The sequence below is a fragment of the Scylla paramamosain genome, chromosome 8 (assembly GCF_035594125.1).
Source record: "Scylla paramamosain isolate STU-SP2022 chromosome 8, ASM3559412v1, whole genome shotgun sequence".
Lineage (NCBI taxonomy): Eukaryota > Metazoa > Arthropoda > Malacostraca > Decapoda > Portunidae > Scylla > Scylla paramamosain.
The window spans coordinates 18927190-18937477 of record NC_087158.1 but is presented as its reverse complement, the minus strand read 5'-3'; the positions used below and the strand labels follow the sequence as shown (position 1 = coordinate 18937477).

At 37.7% G+C, this 10288-nt stretch overlaps 1 protein-coding gene across 8 annotated transcripts in view; it reads right to left on the bottom strand.

Moving 5' to 3' along the window:
• LOC135102912 (LITAF domain-containing protein-like) overlaps nt 1–10288 on the bottom strand; it is a 34094-nt gene that overhangs the window by 7094 nt on the left and 16712 nt on the right. For 4 of the 8 annotated variants that reach the window (XM_064008572.1, XM_064008570.1, XM_064008567.1 and 1 more), the window contains 2 exons: nt 7290–7382; nt 5877–6033 (listed from right to left, as the gene is read on the bottom strand). In XM_064008572.1, coding sequence (XP_063864642.1) covers nt 5877–6033; nt 7290–7382 — 250 coding nt within the window. The remainder of the gene's footprint in view (nt 1–5876; nt 6034–7289; nt 7383–10288) is intronic. The other 4 variants (XM_064008573.1, XM_064008569.1, XM_064008574.1 and 1 more) reach the window with 1 other exon arrangement.

Below are 10288 nucleotides of genomic sequence, written 5' to 3'. Positions count from 1 at the left end.
AAGTCTTGTACAGCAAAACTGCAGGAGGAGCAGAGGCATGCAGTTAGCAAGAAGAGCAGTTAGCATGAAAACAGTGGCAGAAGATACTAAGAGGTGCAACACTGTGGAGATGAGAGAAAAGGCTGAAAACAGTCAGTTAGAGGGGAGGAGTTGATAAGACAAAAAGCATTTAATTCTACCCTGTCTAGAAGAGCAATATGAGTGGAGCCCCCTATACATGTGAAGCATACTCCATACATAGACAGATAAGGCCCCTGTACAGAGTTAGCAACTAGAGGGGTGAGGAAAACTGGCGGAAACAACTCAAAATGCCCAACTTTGTAGTTATTTTAGCTAGAGACGAGATGTGAAGTTTCCAGTTTAGATTATAAATAAAGAATAGACCAAGGAATCTCAGTGTAGAGGAAAGGGACAGTGTCACTGAGGAAGAGGGGATCTGGAAGGCTGGGTCGAGTTGATGACCAATAGAGCTTTTGAGACAAAGAACAATACTAAGTTTGCTCTGCCCCAATCAGAAATTTTAGAGAAATCAGAAGTCAGGCATTCTATGGCTTCCCTAAGTGAACTGTTTACTTCCTGAAGGGTTGGACGTCTACAAAAAGGCGTGGAAAAGTGCAGGGTGGTATCATCAGTGTAGGATAAGAAGTTTGGTTTAGAAGATCAGTAATGAATAACAGGAAGAGTGGATGACAGGACAGAACCCTGAGAAACACCACTGTTAAAAGACTTTGGAGAAGAACAGTGAGATAAAGCTGCAGAGAGAAGGATAGAAGCTGTAGGAGGGTAGTTTGGAAATCAAAGCTTCGTGCCAGACTCTATCAAAAGCTTTTGACATGTCTAAGGCAATAGCAAGTTTCACCAAAATCCCTAAAAGAGGATGAAAAAGACTCAGTAAAGAAAGCCAGAAGATCACAAGTAAAGTGGCCATACAGTGGTTCCTTGACTTACAAGTTTAATTCATTCCGCGACAGAGCTCACAACTAAATTTGCTCGTATGTTAAATCAATTTTCCTCACTGAAATGAGTTGAAATGTCATTAATCTGTTTGAATACGGTAAACTGTTGATATAACATACCTCTGTTTACTAAATTTCAGGTAAAATGACCCATTTAAGGCTATTGAACACTTGTTTTATTTTACAAAACTTCGCAATTATATTTTAAAATTATCAAATGCATGCTTTATTTTACTAACATCCTAGGTCTTAAAATGTGGGAGAGTTGGCTGACACAGTCAACCACATGTTTGAGAGATGAACTGTGGCTGTTTGACAGCCAGTGAGTGACCTTGACAATGGCCAATGATGCAAGCACAACTCTCTCTCTCTCTCTCTCTCTCTCTGTATATTTATCTAGTTTTACCTAGTTGTATTGTACATTCTCTAAGCTAAAGCTCATTTACCCTGTCTCCATATCTGCAATTATCCAATTTTTCTTTAAATTTGCTCATTTTAACAGCTGTAACTACATCCTCACTTAAACTATTCCAGAGATGAATGCTTCGACACAAGAAACTATATTTCTTGATGTCACTGAGACATTTAGTCTTCTTAATCTTCTATGTATGTCCTCTTGTACATCTTGTTCCCTCATCCATATGCATCTCCAAAACTTGTCTGTCTACCTTCTCCAAACAGTTTATTAATTTGCACATTGTTATCAAGTCTCCCTTTCTCTTCTCTCTTTTGGTGTTATTAGTCTCATTATTTCCAGTTACTCTTTATAAGTCTTTTCCTTCAATTCTGGCACCATCTTCATTGCTGTCCTCTGTATTCTTTCCTTTCCAATTTCTTTATATTATTCTTCCTTATGTGGAGACCATATGACTGCAGCATACTCCAACTTGGGGTGTATCATGGTTGTAATTATTTTTTTCATCATATCCATGTCCATGTAGGTAAAAGCCACTCTAATGTATTTACCTAGTTGTAATTTACAGGGCCTGAGCTATGCTTGCATGGCCCCATCTCCATACCTATACTTATCCAGTTTTTCCAGTTGTGCACATTGCCGTTACTACACCCTCATTTAGGTTGTTCAAACTTCAATATTTCTTTGTGGGGAACTAAATTTCTTTATGTTACTCAAGCATCTTCCTTTTCTTAGTTTTTTTGCTGTGTCCTCTTATGTGACTGGTATTTCCTACTTCTCTTAGCAGCAGTTTCTCATTATCTACTTCCATTCTATTCCAAAATTAGTATTAAATTTCCCCTTTCTCTCCTTTGTTCCAATGTTGGCTGATTCATTTTCTTTAACCTTTCTTCATATATTAATTCTTCCAGTTCTAGAACCATCTTTGTTGCCATCCTTCATATTTGTATTTTTTTCACGTTCTTTTCTTGTGGGGAGACCACACTGTTTCAGCACATTCCATCCTTGGTCTAATCATAGTGGTAATTATCTTTCTCATCATATATTTATCCATGTAGTGGAATGCTGTTCCAGTATTTCTCACCATTCTATATGTATCTCTGAATATCCTTTCTACATGCTTCTTGGATTGTAGACTATCCTGTATTATCACTCCCAGATCTTTCTCTTCTTGTACTTTTATTATTTCTTCATTTCCCATTTTATACGTACATTTTGGTCTCTTTTCACTTTTTCCAATTCCCATTACATGACATTTTTTCACATTAAATGTTCCTCCCTCTCCTCCACCCTCTGACTACTTCATGCCACGTATTAAAATTCTTCGTAATGATGTTTTCCATGCCCTCGCTGGCCTAAACCCTCGGAAGGCTTATGGACCTGATGGGGTCCCTCCTATTGTTCTCCGAAACTGTGCCTCCGTGCTTGCACCTTGCCTAGTCAAACTCTTTCAGCTCTGTCTGTCAACATCTACCTTTCCTTCTTGCTGGAAGTTTGCCTACATTCAACCTGTTGCTAAAAAGGGTGACCGCTCTAATCCCTCAAACTACCGTCCTATTGCTTTAATTTCCTGCTTATCTAAAGTTTTTAAATCTATCCTCAACATGAAGATTCTTAAACATCTATCACTTCACAACCTTCTATCTGATCGCCAGTATGGGTTCCGTCAAGGCCGCTCTACTGGTGATCTTCTGGCTTTCCTTACTGAGTCTTGGTCATCCTCTTTTAGAGACTTTGGTGAAACTTTTGCTGTTGCCTTGGACATATCAAAAGCCTTTGATAGAGTCTGGCACAAAGGTTTGATTTCCAAACTACCCTCCTACGGTTTCTATCCTTCTCTCTGTAACTTCATCTCAAGTTTCCTATCTGACCGTTCTATTGCTGCTGTGGTAGACGGTCACTGTTCTTCTCCTAAATCTATTAACAGTGGTGTTCCTCAGGGTTCTGTCCTGTCACCCACTCTCTTCTTATTATTCATTAATGATCTTCTAAACCAAACTTCTTGTCCTATCCACTCTTATGCTGATGATACCACCCTGCACTTTTCCATGTCTTTTCATAGACGTCCAACCCTTCAGGAGGTAAACATATCACGCAGGAAAGCCACAGAACGCCTGACTTCTGATCTTTCTAAAATTTCTGATTGGGGCAGAGCAAACTTGGTATTGTTCAATGCCTCAAAAACTCAATTCCTCCATCTATCAACTCAACACAATCTTCCAGACAACTATCCCCTCTTCTTCAATGACACTCAACTGTCCCCCTCTTCTACACTGAACATCCTCGGTCTGTCCTTTACTTATAATCTGAACTGGAAACTTCACATCTCATCTCTAGCTAAAACAGCTTCTATGAAGTTAGGTGTTCTGAGACGTCTCCGCCAGTTTCTCTCACCCCCCCAGCTGCTAACTCTGTACAAGGGCCTTATCCGTCCATGTATGGAGTATGCTTCACATGTCTGGGGGGGTTCCACTCATACTGCTCTTCTAGACAGGGTGGAATCAAAAGCTTTTCGTCTCATCAACTCCTCTCCTCTAACTGACTGTCTTCAGCCCCTCTCTCACCGCCGCAATGTTGCATATCTAGCTGTCTTCTACCGCTATTTTCATGCCAACTGCTCTTCTGATCTTGCTAACTGCATGCCTCCCCTCCTTCCGCGGCCTCGCTGCACAAGACTTTCTTCTTTCTCTCACCCCTATTCTGTCCACCTCTCTAATGCAAGAGTTAACCAGTATTCTCAATCATTCATCCCTTTCTCTGGTAAACTCTGGAACTCCTTGCCTGCTTCTGTATTTCCACCTTCCTATGACTTGAATTCCTTCAAGAGGGAGGTTTCAAGACACTTATCCACCAATTTTTGACCACTGCTTTGAATCTTTTAAGGGACTGGCATTTCAGAGGGCATTTTTTTTATTAGATTTTTGTTGCCCTTGGCCAGTATCCTTCCTACATAAAAAAAAAAAAAAAAAATATTCAGATCCTCTTGTAGAATTTCAGTCTTTGTTGTTTCTTATATGTCTTTGTAATTTTGCATCATCTGCAAACAAGCTCATGTAACTCTTTACTCCTTCAGGCATATAATTTATGTAGATCAGGAAAAGTATTGGTGCCAGCACTAATCCTTGTGGTACTCTACTATCTACTTTTTTCCATGTGTGTGTGTGTGTGTGTGTGTGTGTGTGTGTGTGTGTGTGTGTGTGTGTGTGTGTGTGTGTGTTAACTTATCTGAGAGAGAGAGAGAGAGAGAGAGAGAGAGAGAGAGAGAGAGAGAGAGAGAGAGAGAGAGAGAGAGAGAGAGAGAGAGAGAGAGAGAGAGCAACCATTGTCAAGGTCACTCACTGGTTGTCACACAGCCACAACTCTCTCTCTCTCTCTCTCTCTCTCTCTCTCTCTCTCTCTCTCTCTCTCTCTCTCTCTCTCTCTCTCTCTCTCTCTCATGTGTTTGTTATATCAAGCATTTACTCTATGAAAAATGTATTTCTAAATAACAAATGTCATATAAAACATGTGAAGTGAATGAGCAAGATGAGGAAATTTGGCACTCACTGTGCCAACTAGTGGCAGCGTATGTGAAGCTTGCTCATATCTCGGATTCTGGCTTGCAACTCAAAGCAAAAAAACTGTCCAAGTGACAGCCCATAACTTAAAAAACTTGTAAGTTGGGGCACTCATAAGTCAATGTATCACTGTAAAAGGTTGTGAAGTGATAGATGTTTAAGAATTTCCCTGTTGAGGATAGATTAAAGACTTTAGATAAGCAGGATATTAAAGCAATAGGACAGTAGTCTGAGGAATTACGATAGTCACCCTTTTTAGGAAGAGGTTGAATGTAGGTAAATTTCCAGCAAAAAGGAAAGGTAGATGTTGATAGACAGAGTTGGTAGAGCTTGACTAGGCAAGCTGTAAGCACAGATGCACAGTTTCAGAGAACAACAGGAGGGACCTCATCAGATCCATAAGCCTTCTGAGAGTTAAGGCCAGTAAAGGCATGAAAAACATCACTGCGAAAAATCTTAATGGGTAGTATGAAATAGTCAGATGGTGGAGGAAAGGGAGGAACAAGCATTGAATCATCCAAATAGTTTTTAGCAAAGATTTGAGTGAAAAGTTCAGCTTAAGAGATAGATGTGATAGCAGCGGTGCCATCAGGTTGAAATAAAGGAGAGAAAGATGAAGAGGCAAAGTTATTGGAGATGTTTCTGGCAAGGTGAGAAAAATCATGAGGGGGGGTTAGATCTTGAAAGATTTTGACACTTTCTATTAATGAAGGAGTTTTTGATTAGTTGGAGAACAGACTTGGCATGATTCCAGGTAGAAATATACAGTGCATGAGATTCAAGTGATGGAAGGCTCAAGTACCTTTTGTGGGCCACCTCTCTATCATGTATAGCATGAGAACAGGCTGTGTTAAGCCAAGGTTTGGGAGGTTTAGATTGAGAGAGAGAGTGAAGAATGTACGCCTCTCTTTAAACATATTAACACAATGAAAAAGACATATTACATACCCAAGAATGCATATAATAAATCCAGAGAGCCAAGCCACAACAGAGGGTGAAGTCTTTGTTGTTGTGTCAACCTCAGCATGACAATGAGGGCAGATCATGTGTGTTGACTGTGACCCCAAAGGAACAACAGTTGTTACAACAGTTGTTGGAGCACCAGCTGTGAAAAAAAAAAAAAAAAAAAAAAAAAAATTAGCATTGTGATTAACATACAAGGCAAATAGTTACAACCAATAGGTGCACTTGCTCTGAGTATTCTACAATATACAGCTTGGAAGAAAAAGAAAAAAAAAGTATGTCAACTATTTCTCAATTAACATATCCATATTTCATGTAACATTGCATACACTAAAAGCCTTATAGAATCAGATTTTTCTAGCATTTTTACTGTATGTGGACTACTTTACTTTTTAGAATACAAATAATTGTTTGTTTTTGTAAATTATTCACATTTATTTCAGCAAGTATATAAAAAAAGAAAAAAAAAAGAAAAAATGTGGTGGATTCTCATACAATTATTGTATTCTTAGGCTGCTGCAGGATAAATCTACAGCATGTGTGTATGAGGATAATGCCTTAACTACAAGGTTTCCAGCAGAATACAATGCTTCTGCATCTAGTGTTGAAATGACCTTGTGTAATGCCTTATTTATGATGACATTTTCTTCTATACTGTATTGGGATAAAAGTAGGTTGAACGAGTACAGACACCATGAAACCCACCAAACTGTGGAAGATGGTGTTATGAGCAGTGGTCTGGTCAAGGAGCAGAAAGTAGTTTGTCACAGTGTCAAGTGACAAGTCACAAAAAACATGTAGGTATTGTGATTGTCTATATATATATATATATATATATATATATATATATATATATATATATATATATATATATATATATACCTATCTATCTATCTATCTATCTATCTATCTATCTATCTATCTATCTATCTATCTATCTATCTATCTATATATATATATATATATATATATATATATATATATATATATATATATATATATATATATATATATATATATATATATATATATATATATATATATTCCAGAGTGTAGTCCTATTTTTAGTCAGGTTCAGGGTTCTGCAATGTTCCCACTTTTACTTTTTTTTTTTTTTTTTAACCCTTGTTCAGCATGATGTTTACCATGCATAATTCGCTCAGCCATGTTACTTTCGTGCTGGGTGAATATGTATATCAGTTTAAAAAAATATAAATAAGAAAACAAAATTGTGACAAATAGCTACATTTTTGTGGAGACACTGCAAGGTGTTACTAAAATCTGGTGTACATGATTTACATTTCAGTCTATGAGAATAAGCTTGTGACATGAACAACATAATGACAGACAGAGGCAGACAACACAATACACAGATAAGCAGTGTCCTCATAATCTGACCTGATTCCTGGCTTTGTAAATACCTCGGGGCAAACACATATGGCCCAGACCCCAGGTGTACTGTCACATGAGAAACACCCGCAGTATGTCTACCTGTGAGAATTAAAGATGCATCAGGTATCCAGATTTATGTGAACATCCAGATATGAATGCAGATCTGAATATATATACTATGTGCAGTTAGGTGCACATGTAGATGTGAGTGCAGGTACCAGACAGTTTATTAGTGAGCTTGTACTCAAAGATTACCTGGACTTCTATATTCTCCAGTTTACTGGACTAAGTCTAAATATATTTTCTAAATATCAAATAAACTAATAAAAGTAAAGATCCCTTTGTATTTTTCCAGATTAATATTAATATTCTTTATTAGTTTAATTTCCTTTACCAAAGAACTTCTTATTTGAAGAATTCAGAGCTCACTACAAGGTTGGCTATCATTGTCTTTCATTGACAAATCTAAACAAGCCTTTAATTTTGTTTTTTCTATGACAAAGAGCAATTATTGCAGCATTATACCAAATTTCAGTTCCTTTTAGGATATATCCAACATTTCTCATCTTTTTCTAACTTTTAACCCTTCAGTTTATTATGTTTAATTAATCTCTCTACTGGACTCTTCTGATTATAAACCTATTACCATATCCTATCCTATCATTCCTTGTAAACCTTAGTTAAATTGTGTCGTCCAAGGTAGAGGCAATTAAGAGACAGTACCTTACTCATCCATTTCCTGAAACTTTCATCCTTTGTATTTCATATCTTTCTAAAGCTTTTCATTCTCTCCTCAACAGAACAATTCTCCAGTCCACAACTTTCTATATGATCATCACTATTGATTCTGCAAAGGAGGAACTACAAGTACTGATCATCTAGCCTCCCTTACTGAATCATGCTCTTTATCTCCACAGCATTAAGATAAATCCAGGGTTTGAAAAAAAAAAAAAAACTTTTTTTTTTACCAAACCCACTGTTTATTGGTTTTATTATTTTTGGGTAATTTTATTTTTTTTATTTTTTTTTGTGTATTCCTCATATCTATAAGTAAATCAGTTTAAGTAAGCAATTAAAAGTAATCTAGAGTGATACAAAAGGTTTGAAGTGTTATCAAGGGCAGACACTTGTTTAGGTCTTTGAAGTGTTACCAAGGGGAGACAGTTGTTTAGGTCATGTTGATACAGGTTAGTCCGGTTGGACAAAATGTGTGTTAACTTGTGTTGTACAGGAAAAAAATGCCAGACATAACATATATAACCCAGGAGGAAAGGACACAAGCCTATGAAGGATAGGCTAATTCTTTTGCTTTGTGGCAATGCAAGTGGAGATTTTAAGGTAAAACCAATGAATGTGTATTATTTGGAAAGGCCCCCATGTGTTTAAGAAAAACAATGTTGTGAAAAGCAGATTGTCTGTCATGTGGAGCACCAACAGTAAGGCATGGGTGACCAGTTTTTTCTGGAAAGGACCCATGATGTTTTTGCTCCTAGTGTGAAGAGTTACCTTAATGAAAATAACTTTCCACTCAAGTTCCTGTTTCTTCCTTGACAATGCTCCTGCCCATCCCCCAGGTTCTGAAGGACGAGTTAATAGAAAAATTCAGCTTCAATGTGAAGTTTCTGCCCCCAAATACAACTCCACTGATTTATCTGATGGATCAACAGGTCATTTTTCAAAGGTGCTTCAAGGTTACCTCTGACACAAGAGTTAACTCTCCACGAGTTTTGAAAGAACCATTTCAATATCCTGCATTGGTTAGGTCTTACTGACAAGGCCTGGGAGCAAGTGACTTGCAGCACCTTGAACTTAGCCTAGAGAAATCTCTGGCCTGATTGTGTTGCATAAAAAGACTGTGAGATTTGAGACAAAGCCTACTGAAATTGTTGAAGACATTGTGTCTAGGCAAATGCATGGGCCTGGGAGTCAATGATACTGATGTTGAAGAGCTAGTAGAGGAACACAGCACTGAGTTGTCTACCAATGAACTGCAACTCCTTCAAAAAGAGCAGCAGGAGGTGCTTGAGGAGATATCTTTGGAGGAAGAGAAGAGGAGGGAGGATGTGCCTAGTGCTCTTATTAATGAAATGTGTGCAAAATGGAGTGAACTGAAAAATTTTGCTGAAATGTATCACGCTGATAAGGCAGTAGCAAGCCATGCCTTTAACATTTTCAACGATAATGCTATACCTTACTTCTATAACATTGTGAAAAATAGACACAAGCAAATTTCATTTGATAGTTTTAGTTTAGCGTGCCTTTAACATTTTCATTGATAATGCTATATCTTACTACTGTAACATTGTGAAAAATAGACAAAAGAAAATTTCATTGGATAGGTTTTTAGTGAAAAAGATGCCTATTGAATCTCAGTTAGAATCTGCTAGCATGAAGCAGAAAATCAAGGAAGAAAGAGGAAAAGGTCCTGAAGTGCTGTCACCTGATATAATTATGGAAAGTGACTCCCCTTCCATGCCCTAAGATCCTTTCCAACTCTTCCCCACCCTCCACCCTCTACTTGTGCCATCAATTCTCCTCAGCACAGGTAAGGCTTAATTAAATTTAAATTTTCCTTCTCGTATAAAATAAGCATAACACTCATTTATACCGAATAACTGATGTGTTAGTATTTGGGTGTGGCAACACACTGCATTGCCACTGTTGTCCCAAGCTGAGCATTCCCAGCTCTTTGAGGCTTGAGAGAAAATGGCAGGGACTGCCTTCATCACTTTACTCACCCCAAAAATGATTTTCACATCACTGGATTTTTGCCCTGGTATAAAGAAAAGTTTACTCAGCTTGTATCATTAGTTCATTGTACAATTTTATGAACAAATTACTGTAAAAAAAAAAGACATCTACTGTCCAGGAAAGAATTAATCCATTTTCCAGTGATTTCTATGGAAAGAGAGAGAGAGAGAGAGAGAGAGAGAGAGAGAGAGAGAGAGAGAGAGAGAGAGAGAGAGAGAGAGAGAGAGAGAGAGAGAGAGAGAGAGAGAGAGAGA